Below are 23,670 nucleotides of genomic sequence, written 5' to 3' on the forward strand. Positions count from 1 at the left end.
GATTGGCAACAGGCCATGATTGTTTAGCCAAACACCTGCATAGAATTGGAATATATCAGTCCCCTAACTGCCCATTGTGCAACTCAAACCAAGAAATGGATTCGGAACACCTCAAAATCTGTGCTTCAGTGGCTGACCATGATAATATCTTCGAAAAATATTGGAGTGAAAGAGATCAAATGACTTTATTGTCAAACGCCTGGCATTAGAAAACAACAACACTTTTTTTTTTTTTTTGTATATACCAATGTTTATTCAATTATCTGGCAAAATCTCGTATCTGTAACTAGCTGGTCCCTTTGGTGCCGGATAAGAGGGATTCTACTATACCCTGTTTCTCTAAGTGGATCAGATAAGATCAAAGCTTCAGAAATCATAACTCAAGGCACACAGAGGGAATTTATAGAAACTCAACCTCAGTAGCCTCCAAAGTTCAAGTCTCGGTATATCATCATGTCCACAATAAGATTCTAAACCTTCTCTGTCCGTTTTGCTAATTGAACTGAAATCACTGCTTAAACTATGTTATAAATTTTTAGATGCAATGGTACTTACTGTAACAACCTGATCTAACTTCTTCATGAGCTCTTCCAGACTTGAACATTCATAAGCCTCAGGTTTCAGAGAATAGCCATGATGACGGAGAAAAATCGAAGAGAGAGCAGACAATGACATGCACGAATGGCGAGATCTTATAAGGGCTGAGACCTGCTCAGCCAACACACTCAACCTTTTCTCCAATGTCAACACTACCTTGCGCTCTCCTTCACTGTCTTCTTCGACCTACACAAAGGAAAAACAGTTCTAGCTGTAATAAAGGATTATACATAACTTGCACAAATTTTGCTCCAACAGCATGTTTATAAAATCATATATTAATGTAAACTACAGACCTAGCATCACAAACAGTTGCTAGAAATTTATAGATGGCAAGAAGAGGTACAAAGGTGTGGAGATGGCGATGCATGCACAATGAACTACGATGCTCAACAGAATTGCTGTTACACAGCAAAGGATACAAATTTCACATATCTTTGAAAGGACGCATCTTTGCGATATTGTAGCATTTTAGTTCCAGTATTACTAAAGTAATGTAGGCTATAATGATTTAATCATATTTTTCCATTAGTGTTATGGTAAAACCTCTACATACTGTGAATCATGGGCTATATAAACATTTTTTAAGTCATCCAGAGTAGTTTTTTGGAAAACAGAAAAAAAAAAAAAAACCTGCTTCGCTTGTAAACCACGAAATCTTTTAGCATGCATCGGCGATTTCAATAGACCAAGACACTGCTATAGAGGCCTCTCATGTAGAATGTTTTTGCACAGACTGATGTATTAACATTAAGAGTATGTCCGAGTATTTCAGTCCGTAAGTCAAGACTTAAAAAAATAAAAATCGACTTAAGTTTATGCAATCCATGATTCTGTTATTTACTTACTTACTGGCTTTTAAGGAACCCGGAGGTTCATTGCCGCCCTCACATAAGCTCGCCATTGGTCCCTATCCTGAGCAAGATTAATCCAGTCTCTACCATCATACCCCACCTCCCTCAAATCCATTTTAATATTATCTTCCCATGTACGTCTCGGCCTCCCCAAAGGTCTTTTCCCCTCTGGCCTCCCAAATAACACTCTATATACATTTCTGGATTCGCCCATACTTGCTACATGCCCTGCCCATCTCAAACGTCTGGATTTAATGTTCCTAATTATGTCAGGTGAAGGATATAATGCGTGCAGCTCTGCATTGTGTAACTTTCTCCATTCTCCTGTAACTTCATCCCTCTTAGCCCCAAATATTTTCGTAAGAACCTTATTCTCAAAACCCTCAATCTCTGTTCCTATCTCAAAGTGAGAGTCCAAGTTTCACAGCCATACAGAACAACCGGTAATATAACTGTTTTATAAATTCTAACTTTCAGATTTTTTGACAGCAGACTAGATGACAAAAGCTTCTCAACCGAATAATAACAGGAATTTCCCATATTTATTCTGCGTTTAATTTCCTCCCGAGTGTCATTTATATTTGTTATTGTTGCTCCAAGATATTTGAATTTTTCCACCTCTTCGAAGGATAAATCTCCAACTTTTATAGTTCCATTTCGTACAATATTCTGATCACGAGACATTATCATACACTTAGTCTTTTCAGGATTTACTTCCAACCCTATCTCTTTACTTGCTTCAAGTAGAATTTTCGCGTTTTCCCTAATCGTTTGAGGATTTTCTCCTAACATATTCAAGTCATCCGCATAGACAAGCAGCTGATGTAACCCGTTCAATTCCAAACCCTCTCTGTTATCCTGAACTTTCCTAATGGCATATTCTAGAGCGAAGTTAAAAAGTAAAGGTGATAGTGCATCTACCTGCTTTAACCCGCAGTGAATTGGAAAAGCATCAGATAGAAACTGGCCTATACGGACTCTGCTGTAAGTTTCACTAAGACACATTTTAATTAATCGAACTAGTTTTGATTCTGTTACTGTTGTATCATTTTCTCAAATACATAATTTTGACTTTTATAGTCCCAGAAAAAGGTCCATGTAAACAATTGTATACTCTCAGAAAAAGATCCATATAAACAGTGTTAAACCATGCCACAGACTGTGACATTTTGATCCAACAGTTTAGAATTCTTGGTTCTATTACAATACATACGGTATGTCTGGGTGACCATCAGGCTGGGGATAATTAATTATAACAGTGAAGAGAATAATTTTAATTTATGGACTGTAACTTGATATTTGATGTATTTTATATAATAAATACCGTTAAATAGACTTTTGGATATTCCACAATGTCCTGCAACTTGACATTTCCAATGTTTCGGAACTATATATAGATTCCAACATCAAGGCAGATAGATATGACCATAAATCACAAATAATTAATACCATTGTTTTTCCCTCCTTGAAACGAGAATATATATATATATATATATATATATTTTTTTTTTTGAAACTGTATTCTCACAAACATGTGTTGCTTCCGAGATAAGCAGCTATATTCTTTCTTTTTTCTTTGGGGGGAGGGGGGGATGGGAAGGGATGGCGAGTTACAACTTACTTACTTACAAATGGCTTTTAAGGAACCCGAAGGTTCATTGCCGCCCTCACATAAGCCCGCCAGCGTTCCCTATCCTGTGCAAGATTAATCCAGTCTCTATCATCATACCCCACCTCCCTCAAATCCATTTTAATATTATCCTCCCATCTACGTCTCGGCCTCCCTATCAAGATGTGATCTATTTGGTTGTGTGTCAATCCATCTGGAGAAGTCCAAGTATATTTATGTATATCCTTATGGGGGAATGTTGTACTTTTGACAATTAAATTTTTCGATGTGGCAAAGTTGACTAATCTAACTCCATTGTCACTACTAATTGCGTGTAGGCTCTCTTTTCCAATAGTTGGTCTAAAAATATCCTCCCGTCCTACTTTAGCATTGAAATCCCCCAATAAAATTTTCATGTGATATCTAGATAACTGATCGAAAGTCTGTTCCAATTCCTCATAGAAGCTATTCTTTATATGGTCGTCTTTCTCTTCTGTAGGGGCGTGAGCATTTATAACTATGATGTCGCACCATCTACCCTTAAGTACTAAATATGATAACCTGTCACTGATAAATTCGACCTTTTTTACTGCTGATTTTATTCTTTTATGAACAAAGAATCCTGTTCCTAATTGGTGATTATTGTTTCCTTCCCCATAATACAACAAGTAATCTCCTATTTGTGATATGCCATTCCCATCTAACCTAACCTCTTGTACTCCTACGAAGTCCATTCTACATCTAGCTAGTTCTTTTGCTACTAATGTTACCCCTCCTGTTCTATAAAGACTAGTTACGTTACAAGTGCCAAATCTCAAATCCTTATTCCTTTGCTGTGGTCGTGCCAGAGAATCAGTCCTATTCCGAGGCTTATTATAGGGATACGTAACAAGCTGTTTTTTACGGTGATGGGTTGTTAGCCCTTCGCCCAACCCCCAAGCTGGAGGACCACCCCTTATCGGCTGTCCACGACTGCTTATTCAATATATTCGCAGCTATCCTCCATATCTGGAGGCTGTCTCCTCTATCCACAACCTGAGGACGCGCCATGCCATGGTGATAGGGACCCACAATACATGGAAGGGATGGTGAGTTAAAACTGAAATATGGCAGTAACATTTTCTTTCCTGAACATTTTGTGATGAATTCTTAATTTTTCCATTTTGTTTTGTGTTCATTATGCATTTCACTTTTGTCTTATAACAATTATCCCATCAGTATTGTTTTCAGTTCCCAGTCCTTTCCAAAAAATAAGTTTCACTGTAACGTCTATAAAGTGTGCTGACACTTTTAGACCAGTGGGTAGTGAAACTTCCTTTTCCACACATATACTGTACTACTGCATCAGTTCAGTTTTGTACTCCTTGTACCATCACACTCTGGAAGGAAAATCTGCACATACCTTAGCGACTTCAGGAATAGCTTCAAATAATTCTTTGAGTTTAGTGAAACCATAATCAGCAACTCGACACTGATGACCATAATGATGATGATAAGCTGGGATGAATTTGTTGAACAGCATGCTGCACTGGGGAGCATGTCGCAACAGCTCAACCACCTGGAAAACATGACAGAATAACTCAAACTACTACTAGGATGCCACACAATGCTAAAACATGTTCAGACAAAGAGATATTTTAGTATGAGTTCTAACATGTTCTAATTTTCTTGGGCTTTCCTGATATCTGGGGAAGACTTGCACCTGTCTTCCACCACTGTGGACTAAAAGCACATCTGGTCATGAAATGAGCGGTACAGGTTCAAATCCTGGTTGGAGTTTATTCTGGGGTTCTCCAGGTGGTAAATTTCCTGCCCTTTAGGCCCGTAACACACTTGAAGAGTTTTCGCTAGCGAGAAATGTGTTGCAAGAAATAGGCGAAGAGCCTTCCTTCACACACTTGGTGAGTTCTCGCTATCACAGATCACACCTCGCTATGATCATCTATGCACTGCCTTCATGCAGAAAGCATTTTTCTGATTATAGTAATGACTCGTTGGGGGAAATATTATAGGTTATGTATTTATGTATATTGTCGTACTTAAATATATAACCTGTAAGTATACTGTCGTACTTTACAAATTACGTACGAACGCTATGTTGAATCTGAGTATTCAGATGATGAGGAAATGGAGTTACATGAACATATTTTGTTAATGAAAAGAAAAAGTACGCCTAAAATTAAAGCCAGAAATACACTGGTTTCGATTTGAATGATGATACATTTAGGCGTTATTTCAGGTTCAATAGACCACAGTTTTTTTTTTTGCCACTCATGATATGATAGAGAATTCTTTGCTATATTCTGATTGAAATTACGTAAACTGTTAAGACATATAGATACATTATTTCAAATGTTTAATTAATACTATTAAATCTCATCAAAATAAAATATAGCCCTATTTATTTTCAGATAATCTGATATTTGTCTCCAGATTTCTTCTTTAAGTTTCGTGTTTTTATAATTTTCATCCCGTGTATCATATAAATAGGCCTATGGGTGATATCGTACAATTTCGATTAAGTTTCTGACTGCAATTATCAGCCATCTTTCCTCATTTTCAAATAAAAACAATACAATTCATCACCACCTGTGATATCTTTTTCTACATTCAATCCTCATAAAGAGTATAAATGTCACACATCTTTGATAAATGTGTCAAGAAAATTCGCTGAGCTACCGATTCCAGCGAGAAACTCGAGCGAGAATCTCTTCCAGTGTGTGGACGTCCATTCGAATCCATGTTATCAATTTTTTAATTTTCTCGCAACACATTTCTCGCTAGCGAAAACTCTGCAAGTGTGTTACGGGCCTTATTCATGAATAAACATGTCCAGCAGCGATTTCTATAGATTTAGTGTAGGTCCGTATTTGCAGCATTGAATATGTAACTTTTTTGACACATTTCCGTAAGTTTTAATGCTCTTGTAGGTTTTAGAATTAGGTTTTTGATTTCACGGTTCAATCATCAGAAATCACAGCAAACTCATGGGCCTACAGGCATGTCAGTGAAGCAAAAATTGAACGAAAAATGCCTGAAAAAATTATAGCTCCAGTCCTTCCATTTAGCGCCAATAATTCTTTCAAGTGTCAAATCTATACATAATACTTTCAGTTGTATTTTCTTTTGAAGACGTTACATTAAATATATTTACCACCATTACAAATTCAATGTTCTTGCCTGTGATTTTGGACCCATGTGCATAGGACCCAATGACAAATATGGCAACTACTCAAACATCAAGAAGTTCAGTCAATAGAGATGCAACAGTCTACAAAAATTATTTTTCTTCGAGGTTATATAATAGACTTGACAAATTCTAAAAACATAAATTAATGTCAATTTGTACTTTCAGAGTACGTAAGTCACTAGGACATTATTGTTACAGTATGTCGAAAGAACAAATTCAAAATATCATGACAAAAATGTCTTTAGTAAAATAAAATGTAAAAATTTAAAACTTTAAGAAAATTGTTTTCAAAAAAGATAATGTACTTTGGGTTTCTGTACAGTCCTGTTTTGGAGTACTGAGTAGACCACTGCCTGCTGACAAAGTCAGAAATCATGCAAAAACGGGACAGTCATGCAATCCAAGGTAATTACCTTTGTAAAAACTTCTAAAATTTTCAAGTTTCTAAAGTTTTTATATTTTATCGACAAGTATTATACAGTAAAGGGAACTATACTTGTTTTTTTTAAAGATGGGACATGACAGTTAAGTGGTCGAGCTTGGAACTACAGTGCTATGTTGCCAATATGGACTACCATGCTGCCAGCTGATGGAAGCTAGCAATCGACGTTAAGATGGCTGACGTTAAAACATTCATTGACAATTGACGCAAAGATAAGAAAACAATACAAAAGTTGACAGCGAATCAAAGACGAAACGTACCAATGCTAACATTGTGTGCACAATAAATGTTGCCAAGAGAGCTATTAAGTACTCGCCACGTGGGAACAGTAAGTTTGGCAACTCAACCGTTGTTACCATAGCAACAGGCCTGCCACTCTATGTGATATTCATTTGTTTTTCCGATCGCAACGCTCTTGTCATGTCCCATCTTTCAAAAAAACAAGTATACAAGAAGAATGTCTTTAATACCTCAGACGTGAAAAGTGTAATTTTTTTTTTTTGGCATGCCATTAATTTATTTTACCATGTACAAATTCGTCTTCTGAACAACTAACGAATCAGTCTCGTTCTTATTTATTATACAGGGTGAACCATAAGTAATGTCATTAATTTCAGTGGATTATTCTTTGCAATATTTCAAACAAAAACGTTTCATACAATTTTGCTCGTTTTTGCTTCCTTTTCGAGATAAAAATTGTTTTATATGAAACATTTAATAGTGTGTTTTGGGAAAGCCATTGATGTAACTCCCAATATGTTCAATCAGTTTAAGAGAGCAGTATATTATGACTGTAAATGACGGAAAGAATTTTAGATCTGTCCTTTAAATGTGTAGAAATTTCATCCGAACAAAAGTAACATTGTAAAATTCCTTTGCAGAACAAAAACTTACATTTGTCTGGATCAAATTTCTTCACATTTAAAGGACAAAATTAAAATTCTTTCAATAATTTATCATCATAATAAACTGCTCACTTAAATTGACTGAGCATATTGAGAATTAAATCAATGGTTTTGAAGGTTTCGTATAAAAAAAATTTTATCTCTAAAAGGAAACAAAAACGAACAAAACTGTATTAAAAGTTTTTGTTTGAAATATCTCAAGGAATAATCCCCTCAAAATAATGGTACTACTTACAGTTCATTCGGTATAAAATGTGACCTGCCTCGAAATTATACATAAAAATGTAGTAACTTTATCTATACAACAATACTACTTCAGTTGAATGCTTCAAGCAAAAACTGTGATGCTATTATAGTTGCGACGCTGTTATTCCCGGCGTGACTCCTCCTCTTTGCTTACATCTTAGGAAGTGAAGGCTCTATAAAGTCTAGGCAGGTAGTATCGTTCGCCATTTTTGTTCTTTTGTTGCCGAGCTACCATACGAGGAATCTATCTGCCACACCATTAAACATTATCATGTCGTAGCTCCTATGATAATAAATCAAACGCACTGTAATTCAGCAAATAATTGAGCGGCAAATAACGCCTTCGTGTGCTTTCTGTGAACGCCAACGAAAGAGCCAAAATGGCGGGCGATTATATTAAGTATTTATCGAGCCTTAAGAAATGAATAACGTCTTCCTGAGCAAATCACAAGATGCCCACGTTTAAATGTAGCCAACCTGCAACGCCATTGGCTGCCGGAAATTACAGCGACGGGACTATAGGAGGAGTGGGCAAGATGTCTTACCTCGCCTGCAAACTGTTTTGTCTTTTCCATTTCTTCTGCAGTTTGTTCCCTTTTAGGTATGGAGATGATTACATCACCATTTTGTTCTGTAACAACGACTGTATTCTCTGACACTTCTCCCAGAATATCTTTCAGTTCACACACTCCGTAATCAACAATGTCCCAAGGCCGGCTGAGGACACGCTGGTATACCGTAGGAAATTCTGAAAGAGCCACTTGCTTGCTGGCCTGAGATTTAAGAATTCTCAGCAGATCAGATGTGAAGCGACGCACCTGGGCTCGATGTGAGAGCGTTATCACCCTCTTGTTGCCTTCCCCCATCACCTGAAAACAATTCAAGTACAGGTATGTATGCACTATGTGCAACATATGATGTGGATAACAATGGACAAGAGTGGGGCACAGAAACAACGATAATAATAAGTGTACAGAAAAAAATTAAATAATAAATACATGTATAGGCGTAACCATGTGACAGTTCCTTAGATTCTTACGTTTTAACCTATTTTATTCCTAGCAATTAAAATTTTAACGTTCATTAAACGTTAATAACTTTCACAGAAAGGAACAAAATACAAGTGTTTTATTGGACTTAAAAGCAATGTCACAGTCTAAAATGCCCTAAATAATTGCTTTTAATGGTGAAGGTAGCTATCTATACATATAATTTGAACTGGTAATGGAAATTACGGGAAAACGGCTGAACGGATTTTAATAAATGGCCCCTCATTTTGAAGCTTGGAACCCAAAGTTTTTCGGAAAAGCAGTAGTTTTCAGTGAAATGTCAATTTCCCTACATAATTTTCCTATTTTCCAAAATCCATCTGTTGTCAGTTTTGAGAACTAATTTTATCGAATCACGGCCGACTTGATTGAATTTCAGAACAAAACACACACTACAATAAACAATAGGCTATTACACGAAGGCCATGACCTGCAGGATTGCCGACATATTTAGAGCTCAATTCAATTTGTTATTAAAAACTGATTCTGCAGTGTATAATAATTTTCTGAGTACAGCTGTGTATTGGATATTCAAATCTACGAAACTTGAGGTGGTTTGATGACATTATTATCATTAGAAATTAAATATTATTATAGTTAATATCATGATGCATCTATTTTTCATTAATTGTACTGATGCTATATTGATGACATGAAAGTGAAACGTTTTGAGGTTATGTAAGTAAATGTAGAGATTATCTTAATTTAGATAATCATTTTTATAATTTACTGAGTTTATACACTACAAAACTTAAGTAAGATAATAATATTATTAAAAATCAAATATTTTTATACTTATTAGCCCAGTGGGGTTGGGTCTTTTTCATATACTTAATGGCGGTGTAGTGTAGATATTGGTATGTGTCATTGTCTTCAGTATTGGCTCGAGAGAGCGCAAAAATTACAGTTCCTAAGGAAAGATTAAAAGGTATTACTTACTGATAAAATAAGAGGCCTAGAAAATTTTGTAGTCTCCAGAACATTTCAGCAAGATAAAATGATTTTACGCTCTACATTTCAAGTTTTACATGCAGCAGCTATACAAAAATGCTATTGTTCGAAAGCTTAGCAAACCTGACATTTTTAATAAAATGTGTGAAAGCCATTTTTTTTTTCTTGTTGTAATTAAAACTTTTTGTATAATTTGTAGGCTCACTGCCTTTGTGACATGGCATTAAAGAGAGTGTCAGCTATTAATTTCAAAGTCAAAGTCGGTACACAAACTTAGCATTTCATCAAAAAATACGAGAGTCAGTGTATACTAAGTTTTACACTATTTATTAAGTTATTCTGTTAAAATCCTGTAAGAAATGTTGTTTTCTAAGGGAAGAAATGTTCTAAGAAATGTAAGGGAATTCATTTTTTAATTATATTACATCAATGTGACAATGTTAAGAAATTGTATCTTGTAATATGCAATTTCCAAGCTATAACCCTATATATACCCAGATAGATCAGCTTTATAGGCTTTGAGGTTAACAACTTTTGTCAGGTTTACTACGCTGCCATCTAGTTGTTACATAAGAAGTCACGTCATAATTCCCATTTGAATTGCATTAGCGACTGTACTGCCATCTCGTGTTTGTTTACGACGGACGGGTGGCAATCCTGGTGGTTGTTCTCTTCGAAGTGCTGCCGATTTTAACATAGCGATGAGTTATCTGTTACATATGTTATGCCCCAGGGCTAAAGAACGCCCTGTAGCATGATTTCCTGTTGAGTATTAAATTTGAAACAGGAAAAGAATCAGCGGAATACACGGTCTTGGATGCTTAGCCAGCGGTATAGAGTCTTGTCGGGCATATGGTAAAATCACTGCCTACAACGAAAGTATTCTTACGCTTCAGATCGTTTGCTGGCCCAATCCCATTGGTCCAGTAGGACAAAGCATGCATTTTAATTGGCTAAATTATATTATGCATTGTTCAGACTCTTTTCTTGCGCGTAATCTCATTATAGTGACTTGTCACTATAATGCACTAAATTAAAATTAAGTATAAGAAATGATTGATTAAGACGATATTTGTAAGTGCGTGAAGTCAAAAGTGTTTTAAGACCATCTCACTTGGTGGATGGCGTGGTCGGTACCCCGGGCGGGAAACAGGTACCGAAACATAAAAAGTGTTGGAAAGGAGACGCGTGGGGCAGTTAGTTAGTTGGTGAAGACTGGCAGAGAGCGTGAATCTGAGCGGCATGGCGTCATCTGATGAATTACCTTGTAAGTAACTTTGTATATTTTTGTAAATATAGAATAAATCAAGTAGTGTACAATAACGCAATCATTTTCAGACTTAGTTTAGTAGTCTTGTAGTTTCCTATAGTATCCTGAGAGCTCCAGTTATTCCCGAAAAGTAGTTTTCCATCGTTGTGTACAATGGTGGTGTCAGAAATCCTGACGAGAATGAGGAGAAGACGAACGCAGTAGCCATCCGGCTAGCAATCAGTGTGACCTAAGCGACAGTCGCACAACACATATATGATCTAGGCTATAACTTTAAAAAAAAAAGGAGTCTATAATTTTCAGAAGAAAGTGTCTCTAGGTTTAATGTTTCGATTAATTCAATATCCATTGCAGTTTTCCAGAACAAATTAACAAGCCCTACTGTACAAATAATGCGTACAAACCTGTACAATATGTGGCAAAGCCTCCATGAGATCAATTAGCTTAGTGAAACCGTAGTCTGCCACTCTGCACTGTCTTCCAAAGTGGTGATGGTAAGCAGGAATAAACCGGTTGAAGAGCAACTGGCAGTGTGGGGAAGTTTTGAGCAAATCCACTAGTTCTCTGCTGAACAGAGCCAGCTGGGAGACTAATGGAGGACTCACACATTTCACTATTTCTGTAACACAATTCAGTCTCTATACCATTTTTTTGTAAGTTAACAATTGTAATCACATTAAACTGAATGGAAGAGCAATTATCTCACATTAGTGTGACAACTTGTTCAACATACGAAACAATCAATTTAAATTTACTTTAAGATTAAATCTAAGGTAAAAATTTCACATATTATTCATTTAACACTCAGCATATAGAATAAACAATATACTACGATATTAAATATAGGCCTACACAGCTTTAAGTTGGAATGGACTATTAAACAGAGTGAATTAAATTTGTAAGAACAAATGTATATTAAGCCAAACCTCTTGTACTGTTCTGAAGCTTTAATAAGAGCAGCAAATGCTAACATCAATAAACTTGAACAAATACAAAATCAGGCTCTTCGCCTAATCACTGGAGCAGTTAAATCCACACCTGTTGATGCCATGCTTGCCTTAACACGGATCCCATCAATAACAACAAAAATAGAAGAACAAGCACTGCTCCAACATGAGAAAATGTTACGACTGCCAAACTCTAAATGGACAGGAAAGAACCTCCCTTCTTCAATCCTTAAAACTCATAGTAGTTTCCTAGAAAAGGTAACACAGATTAAATCCAAACTGAGCATTCCTAACACAAGAGAAAATTTACTTATAAGAGAAAATCCATTGGAATTATTGCAACCTACCTTCAGTTTGGAATTAACAGAGGAAATAAGTAAATCAGACACACCAAAAGAAATATAAAAACTTCTAGCACTGGAAACGATCAATACTAGATACCCTACAGAAGAATGGCTACACATATATACAGATGGATCAACCACAGAAAACCTTACTGGAGCTGGAGTTACATGTACACATTTTTCCTTTTATCATTCTGTTGGCAGAGACAACAAATTATGATGGTGAAATAGAGGCTATACACATTGCTCTCCGACAGTTATTAAATCTTCCCTTAAATAAATATAACAAGACAGTAATTCTTTCAGATTCTAAAGCTGCAATTCAGGGAATATGTTCAAATGCTACAAAGAAGTCAACAAAAATAAGAGAATGCTACAAAATGTTAACACAACTCCAAGAAGTTAATAAGATTGTCCATCTCCAATGGATTCCAGCACACTGTGGAGTCATGGGGAATGAAACCGCAGACACACTTGCCAAGAAAGGCACAACAATAAAACAAAAATCTAAATTTAATTTCTCATATTCCTCAATAAAACGCTTGATCACTACAAAATTTTCTCATTCATACCTACAAGAAATAGAATCAAATGCTAAAGACAAAAAATGGATTACACTACTTTCCAACCCAGATATAATCCCCCAGAGACCAAGGAAAACAGCAGTTGCAGCCTTCAGACTATTGACAAATCATGACTGTCTAGCAAGTCATCTCTATAGAATAGGTATCTCAGCTTGACCCATATGTGTCCTGTGTAACGATCCAGCAGAAATGAATGAAGACCACTTGAAGACCTGTGAAGCATTAAGATCAGAAGAAACTACAGTTCAAAAGTATTGGAAAGCACGACTGCTAATGGCTTCATTGCCAAATGCAAGGAACTAGACAGCAACAACATTTGTAAGAACACCTCTTAGTTTCAAATTTAAGAATATTAGCACTAATTTTCACATACAGAGTAGCCCAAAAAAAGTATACACCTACATTAAGCTACAATTTCCCCAAAAACGAGAATTTTATCTCAATTTGTTCCAAAGTTACTGATGAAGAAACAGTGTATACAATTTTTGGGCTACTCTGTATGGAAAACTGATAACTCACCATCATTTGGTACATCTCCATTTGCCTTACTTTTCAGCCATCGCACATATTTAACGCAACCCACTCCTTGATATATCTCTATGCCTGGGAGACAGCTCACAAGATGTTCTAGAGGCACTCCTGTCTCATCCACTGCAAGGCTATCAAATTGGGCACTGTAGCAAATGGGCAAACTGAAAGACATTAAGTGTTTACACCAGTCAGATGGAGTAAGAATATTAATAGTTTCAATTACTAAAAATAAGAAATGAATCCAGTTTATACAGTTTGAGATGTATGCAACAACTGTTCCTCAGACACATATCCTCAAATGAGATGTATAGTCTGGTAATAAATGTATCAGCCAGAACCTCAGCAAAGGTATACGCTATTATTTTTATACAGAGTAGAGATTTTTGCTCATTTTTGGGGGTATTTGCAGACAGTCAAATATCTAGAATTTTAGGATAATTGATATTTTATACATATCTGGCTTTCAGGTAGTAGCTCCCTGTAAAGCAGGTTTGAATAATTTCAAGGAAAAATTGTTCCGGAGCTCAGTCGGTAGAGTGTTCGTGCGCTAAGCGAAGGGTCCCGGGATCGATACCCGGCTCTGGAACAACTTTTCCTTGAAATTATTCAAACCTGCTTTACAGGGAGCTACTACCTGAAAGCCAGATTTGTATAATACATTCGTTACCGGAGGTATGTTAACAGAAAGCCACAAATTAAGTCACACAGTATTGTGTGCACTCACAGTTGAGTTCTGGCGTCTTGTCAGCTCATGTGAGTTGTGTGGATATAAAAGGAAAAATTGTGACGTCGTGTATAGTTCCTGGGGTAGCTCAGTTGGTAGAGCATTCACGCGCTAAGCAAAGGGTCCCGGGATCGATACTCGGCTCCGGAACAATTTTTCCTTGAAATTATTCAATTGATATTTTATTCAGAACCCGAGGATCACAGGTTCAAACCTTATCTTCAGTGATGATTTCTTAAAAAATCACTAGCACGACATTCCTCAAAAGAGAAGTGAAACCGAGAGAAATTTGTTGTTGATTTACTACAAGTAAAATAGCTCTAAATAAGAGGGACCCACGAACAATTTAAGGGCCATTTCTCGCCAACACGAAACTTAAGAAACAACACAAAGGAGTCCACATATGTATGACTTAAGTGCATGTAGACTAGTCCACACCCTCCATCAACACAATTCCAGTGGAAAAGGATGTAAAGAGGAAATTAAAAAAAAAAAAAGGGGGGGCAGAGAGTAAGAGAAGAAACAGGAAAAAGGGAAAAATATACAATAAAGAAAAAGTGATGAGCTAACGGTAAAGGAGGTAACCCTTTTACACATCATGAAGACGCTTAAGGATATGGAGAAGATAGCAGATCCATATTTTCATAACCTTGGCACTGGAATGAGGTGATGTGGTCAGCACCACACTTCGACTATCTTTAGCCTCCGGGAAAGACTTGGTACTCAATTTGACAGGAGATGGAGCGAGCTTGGGACCATTCTGCAAGTTTTGGCAACGAAAAAAATCTCGCCACCATCCCAGGAGTGAACCCAGAACCTTCAAGTCTTAACCAGTTGCACTACCAAATGACCCCAGCTGCCAAAGGTAAAGACAGACGTGGAGAAAAACGAGGCAGTGGAGAGAAAAGGTGAAAGTGGAAATCAGAGTGAAGAGAAGTGATGGAATTGTCGGAAAATTTATAGAGAGAAAGGACTAGATGAGAGATTTAAGAAGGGGAAAGATGGGAATTTAAGCATGAACATAAGCAAAATCTACATCAGGCAAAAGATATTTTATTATTAATTTTTTTTATATTATTTAAACAATAAATTTAAAGTGAAAGAAACTGGGTCCAGCACGGAACAATAAAACTTCACACATAGTAAAATTACATTATTTTGAAAACCCAGGACAAGATATAGTATGAAAAATCATGCACTTACCTCGGCAGTGGAAGACTGCCATTGTGTGTCTGAAGTAAAGTATGAATATGCAGTGAGAGAGCTTCAAGTCCTATGCGGACGTTAGGAAGTACGCCCATTTCCTGCTCGGCCCAGCCTTTGTCTGGTCCTGGTTTACGAGGATGCAGTGTGCAGTAGGGTAGTTCCATTGACTGACCGTCCTATACAAAAAATGAAAAAATTTAATTGTGGCGACAATACAAAAACCTGTACATAAATGCTACAATGCATAATGTCCCGGAAAATGTGACAAGGTATGCTAAATACAGGAAATATTCCAGAGGCAGCCTCATATATATATACGCACGCGTGCGCACATACACACAACCCCCCCCCCCCCCAGCCCCTTCCCTCATGGTTTTAAGAAGCATCCCACCTACAGCTTTATGTGAATTCATTTCAGCACCACTTAATTCAATGATGTGAAGTAGACGAAATTGCTTGAACTTTAAATCAACTTTAATGTGATTCATCATGGTCAGCAATTGTCTCTCTTCTGATAAAGGAAAAATTTTACAGCCTGTACAAAAGAAACCAAATGACCTGGAGATGTACAAAAACTTGCCCAGACATGTTACAACATTTTTAACAAGGCTGCAAAAGGGTATCTGTCGGATACAGGGTGGAGAGCCATTAATCCTTCCCATTGAAGGCTTTAAGGAACCAACCTGGCCAAATACCCAATGTCCCATCCCTACCTTCCTGTGGTGCAGCTGTTAGTAAGCATAATTTTACGAGCTGAACTAAAGGGAGGGGCTACTCATCAATTAGCACTGGTCAGCTTGATGAGTTAATGACCGAATTTGGTATAATTTTCCTCTATTCAATACCTAATACCCTCTTTACCCTTTCCTATCCAGTCCTCTGACTGAACTCTTACTTTCTTCGACCCCGACGGCATTAGAGCATTCGAGGCCTAGGGATTCATTTCCTTTTCCTTCCTCCTCTTTCTACTTTTCTGTTCCTAGTGCTGACCTGCTATGGCACTAAAATCGTCCTCCAGTGGCTTAAGGAGAGAAAGCTGGTGATCAACAAGATCTCCCAGCTAGGTCCAATGGACCCGTCGACCAACAGCAGGTGTGGTCCTCCAGACATTCTGGGGGTTGTGTGTGAATGAAGTAGCCACCAAAACGTTAAAATATGGTGTTCACTTAAATCGGCTACAACTTGCCATTTAACTGTGCTTCAGTGGCTGGTCATGATAATATCTTTGAAAAATATTGGAGTGCAAGAGGTCAAATGACTTTACTGTCAAATGCCTGACATTAGAAAACAACAACACATTTTTAACAAGAGCCAGAACAGGTCACATTGTCACTCAATTGTACCTACACCGATTTCACATTTCTGATAATCCTACTTGTCTGTGGTGTAATAATCATGATGAAGATCTGGAACACATTCTTCTATACTGTCCATCCATAAACCACAAAAGTAAATTAAAATCTGTCCATCCATAAACCACAAAAGAAGTAAATTAAAATAGTCAGTACCAGTTGCAGAAGACACAACCCTGCAGTATATATTGACTACATCCCACCTCTGGCTACTAGCAACAGGCGTCTATAATGAACACCGATCAAAATACCCCCCATTTCTCGTGAAAAACAACAATTGAACAGACTACAGTGGACTTTATGTTGTCAGCAAACAGCTGGATACATTAAGAAGATTGACTGATCGTGGTCGAACAAGGAATGCCAAACTCTGCAGATCTTTTCCTAGTGGTTTTCAGGGGAGACCTTTCCACTGATGCCTCAACAGCATGGCATGTTTACCGCTTTGTTCTCGGCCTTCAACTTCTGGAACTGTCTTTCACACTACACAATGCGAATGAATGTTTTTCTCACCCCAACACTGTTGTTTCCTTGGCAGTTCCACATCAAAGCAATCACGAAATTTAATTTTAATTGTTTCTGAACTGTGTCGCCAGCATGATGTATTTCATGAACCCAAGCCGCTGTCACTAATCTTTGTTCGGTGCTAAACGACTCTGGTCACCAGTTTGGTTATAACTAGACATCGGATTTTTAGGCACTAAAAATTGCAGTTTTAGGCGCCTAAAATAAGCTCAAAATTTGTAAAATTAGGCTCTATTTTAATGAAAATAGGCATTTTAGGCACATCAAGGTATCATACTTATTTCTTTCACTGAAATTTTTAGTTATACACTAAAATACGCACAAAAAAGTATGTTTAAACATTAAAAAAGAATACTATATTATATTTATAAACAGAGCTGCACAAATTTAATATATTGAAACTAATGAAATAATGATTATTGATATCAAGATTACTCATTTTAAGTTATTGAAATTCAGTTCCATGCTCAGACTTTATTATAATTATCTGCACAGTACACCACCAGAATTTTTTTCTAAATTCTCCACAGTTAACCTTTGCCTTTTGTCACTGAGAATCATTTTGAAAGCAGGCGCAAAAATACAAAGTTCCACTTATTGTTGCATTTCCTGGTAGTGTTAACACTAGGAGGGCCATTCTTTTAAATATTTTGTAACGGTTTACCCTACTAATTCGCAGTTTTACGACTTTTCATAAATATTTCAAAAACACTCTTTCTCCAAAAATTGTGATTTTATGACACTCTGAAGGGCAGTACAGCTAATCGGTTTCAGACCGAAAACAGTCATTTTTATAGTATAGTATATCTCTGAATCGGTAGCAGCACATGTTCTGATTGTTGCCTGCTTCAAAACTAAGGTTGGTTCTTTGTCGGCATTTATGCCTCCAAACATGTTAAATTCGGTGAAATCTATTGCGAGTGTCGTGAGATTCAAAACATTTTGTTTCCTTTATCAATGGTTTCATGGCCGGTGTGAAGCGAACTTTCCACTTTTTAAATGCCTTAAATTTCGCAGTGAATGCATGTATAAATTATAAAAAGTAAGAGTAAAATGCGAAACTTTACAGTGAGTTAGGCATTTTTAGGCGAATATTAACAAATTAGGCTCTGATAACCGTTTTAGGGCATTTTAGGGCACTATAAAACTCTTTGAATACCTTTCAATTTCCATGAAACACAAATATTAATAATTATTTTTACTTTTCTCCTAAAGAAACAAAATAGGCATTTGCCCTAGAATCCGATGTCTGGTTATAACTGAACAGTTACCACGGTACCAACATAAACATGGGGATTCCAACATTCACAAAGTAAATTAAATAAGAATACATCAGGGGTACGTCTACTTTGTGACCTCACTGTGCAGTCTACATTATCATTCATGGTATACTGGCTGATAACACAATCCACAATCAAAAGAACACCATACTCGAGTAAAGTAACTACAAACAAAGTCACCAGAAGAGAAATCCACTTTATTTTAATAGTCACCTGTGTACTTGAAAGGAAGCATGGAGATGGAGTATTGCGATGATCAGGATTCAGTATTACCATCCTTCCTGTTGTTTCTTCTGTTATCAGACAAACGTCTTTCATTTTGTACATGTCTGACACACTTACAGATGTTAGGTAACGACTCTCAAACAACTCACGAAACTTGAACAATGGGAGTCGATGCCCTGGTACTTCCAACAGCAAGGAAATAATTTGTGACCTGCAAACAAGACAAGTATCATAGTATTGGAGGAGAAATAAAATTTAAGAAACTTAGACCAAGAGAAAATCGTATATTTCTCCCACACATTACACATTAAATCCCACATACTTGACAGTGTTTTTTTAATGCTATTAAAACTTTTGTGAGTAAAAGTACCATATATTGCAATTTCCAGTCTTATTTGACAAAGACCCTCGCAGGGGACATACCTTATCAACTGTGGGCTCGGACCACCACTACTGGCATATGATATGAGTATTCGTTTGTATCCAACTTTCCGTCGATGCAATTGTGATATCGCATACTGAGCGTCTTGCAATGAAGGCACTTTCACATGAGCTGCATAATTGCCATCCGACTGTACGAACACGGACACATGAAGCACCTGCAACAATAGTTCAGTACATGATTACAACTATTTTGTCACATTTCAACCAATACAAAGACAAGAGGATAGACGGGCTGTATTATAAGAAAACTGAAATTAGATGGGGGTGAAATTTAAGATCAGACGTGGTATACTGTAGGAAAAAAACAATTAAGATCAGACAGCAGCTTATTATGAAAGAAGTTTAATATTAAACAGAGATATAATATGGGAGAGAAATTTAAGACCAGACATTAATGTTGCTACCATTGTTTGCTAAGCTCTGGATTTTCGATTTCTTCCATTTTCCTTCTAGCACTCCACTAGTTAATTTTTTTAATTGGATTGGTATATCTCCTTGAGTTTTGGTTACTGCTCGACACTGTACTATATGTTCTTCATTCATTGTAGTATCTGATTGTTTGCAAGTATGGTAGAACCTCTATTATCCGTGGTAATGAAGGGGATGGACTGAACGTTTGATCGAAAAAAACGGATAATCCATACCATGAAAGATTGATCTTGTATTTAACTCGCTAGGTAGTGAATCAGAAGTTCACTAATTTAAGTCTGGTTGTCAACAACGGGTTTTTAAGACGCAATGCCTGTCTCTGGAAAGACAGGAATAAAGGAGGTCTCATGTTCTAGATTTACATTTTTTTTACACTTTATTCTTGTTTTTTTTTTTTTTTATTAAATCGCGCGGTTGTAACTCCAATCTCATATTCTGATGCGTGATGAGCCACAGTTTGTCTTTCTCAAATCATTCAATTATTCCCATATTTTTTCGATACTTAGCACAACACATTTTCTGTCAACACCCATGGAAGACATTTTATATCAAGTTATGATTCCCGATTTACCACGAAAATCGTCTGTAGCTGCATTTAGATTGGCAACAGGCCATGACTGTTTGGCCAAGCATCTGCATAGAATTGGAATATATCAGTCTCCTAACTGTCCATTGTGCAACTCAAACTAAGAAATGGATTCGGAACATCTCAAAATCTGTGCTTCAGTGGCTGGCCATGATAATATCTTTGAAAAATATTGGAGTGCAAGAGGTCAAATGACTTTAGTGTCAATTGCCTGGCATTAGAAAACAACAACAACATTATGTAAAGGCAATTCGATCAGTAGACAATGCTGTGTAACGATAAAGTCTTGTAATAACACACTCTAGCAAAAATATATGTAGAACTACTAATATGATGTACAAAACAGTACTTCATACAAGTTATTTATTTCTGAAGAAAAAAAAAAAAAAAAGCGAGAAATATACAATCAGATAATCCGCCAATTGGTTAATAGGGTGACATATAATCGGGGTTCTACTGTAATACACTGAAGTGAGGTGGAGATGTTCATTCTGTGAAGGTGTGCAGCCCGGCAATCATGCCCAGTAGTTAAACGAAATAATGCCACAGCTTTTTTCCATGGCAAATCAGGAATCAAATTTTTATTTTCAAAAATGGTTGGCCGATTTTTTTCCAGTCCTATTTTTCAATTCTTCATTTTATTTTAATTATACATTTCACTTGTAATGTGAAAGAATGATATGTCATGTATTTAGCTCTTAATTGTTTAATTTGAATGTATTATAGAAAAATAATTTAAGATCAAATGTAGGTGTATTACAGAAGAGAAATTTAAAACCAGATGGGTGTATAAAAGTGCATTAAAGACTAGACGGGGGGGTACATAAAAAGATAAATTTATCATTCAATTGGGGTATATTAAAGGAAAGAATTAACTACTCTAAAAATTACAATTACTTACAATAAACATTGAATATATTGTGACAAATGATATTACCATAAAATTGTGAAAATTTGATTATCAGTTTTGATAAAAGGAAATTAGGACACATGGAGCTCAAATTTCTGCAATTAACAGCCCAGTTTTCTTTTCTCAATCATTAGTAAAACACAATTAGGGACACTTAATTGTATGTAACAGAAAATAATTCTTAAAGAACACAGCAACACAAATTACTGATGATCATTTGCTGTTTCAAAAGTGCTGCCCATATCTTAAGTGTTAAATGTACAAACTGACAAATTATGGGAAGAAAACACAAAAATATGGAAGATACAAACTGCACTACTTTAACATCTTAATACAATGCCTTAAATGTTTAATTTCCATTAAAAATTTGTAGTTTCCTCACTGACTTGTACTTTTATAAATCCACCTGAAAACGAAATGAAACAGGAATTCCACTTACCATAACATGTTCTCTAAAAACTGACAGCAACATCCTCTTCAACTCTTTGGCATCAATATTTTGGTCCAGGTTTGTAACTTGAAGTTCAACAGGATTGTGACATGATGCATTACCGCTGGTTCCCAACTTTGAAGTGGAAATAGGATTAAAATAATGCTGTAAAAATGGATTTAAAATTTCTTCTTAAAATAATACATCCAAGAGAATCTCTCATTCTAAAATGTATAAACAAAGTAAATTTAACAATGAAGTGAGCTTTATACAGGTAGAGTATCGTCAGATACTGCAGAAACAAAACAATGCTTGAACCTAACATTAATGAACAGCAGAATGTGGTAGTTGTGATGTTCTATAAACCAGGGGCGATTTCTCAGGGCATGCTATGCTTGCTGCGCAAGCCCAATATTTTCGTAGAATGTGTATTTCTCAAAATGGCGTTATGTACATTAAAATTTATTGTTTATTTTTGGAATACTGTGTAGGCATAATACCATCCGCAGGCTGCACACCGCAAGTATCGCAACGCTTGCTCGTTTCTTGGAGCTACAGGAAAGACGTAGAAACAGCGAGAATATGACGTGCACGCAAGTGCCTTCCTCCTTGGTCCGTCATAGGCGCACATGCTTCTGTTATGTGTTGTTTGAAGCTCTGGTCAGAGAGCTACACCAATGACTATTTAACGTTACACAGAGCAGTATTGACAGCGGGAATGTGCTGTGATTTGCGAGTGCAATGTAATTCTGTGAGCGGAATGCATATGTTAGCTGCTGCATGTATTATTAATTCTTAAACATTAATTTGAAGTACTGCAATGAGTTCGGAATTGTGTGTCATTGAAACCTTATTATTAAATCCATTTTCCCGAAGAACTATTCAAGAGAAGACAGACATTATACAGAATATGTGCGCTCGTTCAGTGCAGCTCAATACAACAATGTGCATTGGTCGGCAGGGTCGAAAAAACTAAAACTGTTTTGTTGGCCATATTTGTTATATTATATCGAACTTCTACATCTGATAAGCAAATATGATCCATGACTCATGATGATTTCATAATTATAAAATAAATTATTTATGTGAGTCTGATTATTTTTATTAATTATGAATTATTATATCCTCCCATCTTCCCCTAGGAATAAAAGAGCAAGCCTAACTTTCGTGACTAGCATTCGCCCCTGCTATAAGCTATAGAATAAAACGCAAAACAACAAGGCTGCCAAGCAAGAAGTCTAGAGTTGCCAATTAAAAAAAAAAAATTGAGACTTCAGGGAAACGCAACATTTCACTTTTATCAATACACAAGGAGAGTCAAAAATCTGGAACCACTCTAATAATGTACATTATTTTATTTTGGGTTAATACATATATATTACCATTTATTATATGACTAATTAGTGAACCAATTACAATCCTAATCCTCCACCATCTTGGATGCAACTCTGAAATTTCAACAGGAAAAGGAAATGTCTCTCCATACATGTATTATGAACACAGACATAAACAAATTACAGAAAAGAATACACTGCAATACACTTGGTAGCAACTCATACCAGCCAACAGACTAGACATAGTACAGACTGACACAATCGAATCTTCAACATAATTTATAGACATTAATTGTACCCAGCTCTTCAAATCTTGAAAAGAAATACAATGTGAAAATACCAAAATATACTTTACTAGAATAGAGATCAAACTAATTTGGAAACAAAGAAGATAGACCAATTGGTTACAGATGGTGAACCAATTGTATTACAAAATGTAAATAAATTAAATTTCCTGGGTACTTTATACCACAAAATCCAGAACAATTTAAGAATTTGGTGCATGAGCAAGGCAACTCCAAAATTCACAGTTTCATTTCTTCTATCTATATATAGGGAAAAATTAGTGGCATATTGGTGCAGGAAAGAGGTACACCCACTGGAAATTGAACGTATTACAAGAGATTGAAACTTACCTCACTTATGTGTTTGGAGAAAAAGGGAGCACTGAGAACTGTAGTAAAGTGCACCAGACTCAATTATAATA

General features: G+C 36.3%; 1 protein-coding gene across 4 annotated transcripts in view; it reads right to left on the reverse strand.

Annotated features, from left to right (window-relative positions):
* Marf1 (meiosis regulator and mRNA stability factor 1-like protein) overlaps positions 1-23,670 on the reverse strand; it is a 112,180-nt gene that overhangs the window by 40,349 nt on the left and 48,161 nt on the right. For all 4 annotated transcript variants that reach the window (XM_069836287.1, XM_069836289.1, XM_069836288.1 and 1 more), the window contains 9 exons: positions 21,640-21,795; positions 19,255-19,430; positions 18,820-19,042; positions 15,447-15,625; positions 13,508-13,680; positions 11,518-11,732; positions 8,389-8,712; positions 4,463-4,618; positions 556-783 (listed from right to left, as the gene is read on the reverse strand). In XM_069836287.1, the coding sequence (XP_069692388.1) occupies positions 556-783; positions 4,463-4,618; positions 8,389-8,712; positions 11,518-11,732; positions 13,508-13,680; positions 15,447-15,625; positions 18,820-19,042; positions 19,255-19,430; positions 21,640-21,795 (1,830 nt within the window). The remainder of the gene's footprint in view (positions 1-555; positions 784-4,462; positions 4,619-8,388; positions 8,713-11,517; positions 11,733-13,507; positions 13,681-15,446; positions 15,626-18,819; positions 19,043-19,254; positions 19,431-21,639; positions 21,796-23,670) is intronic.

This window comes from Periplaneta americana, chromosome 9 (assembly GCF_040183065.1).
Source record: "Periplaneta americana isolate PAMFEO1 chromosome 9, P.americana_PAMFEO1_priV1, whole genome shotgun sequence".
NCBI lineage: Eukaryota > Metazoa > Arthropoda > Insecta > Blattodea > Blattidae > Periplaneta > Periplaneta americana.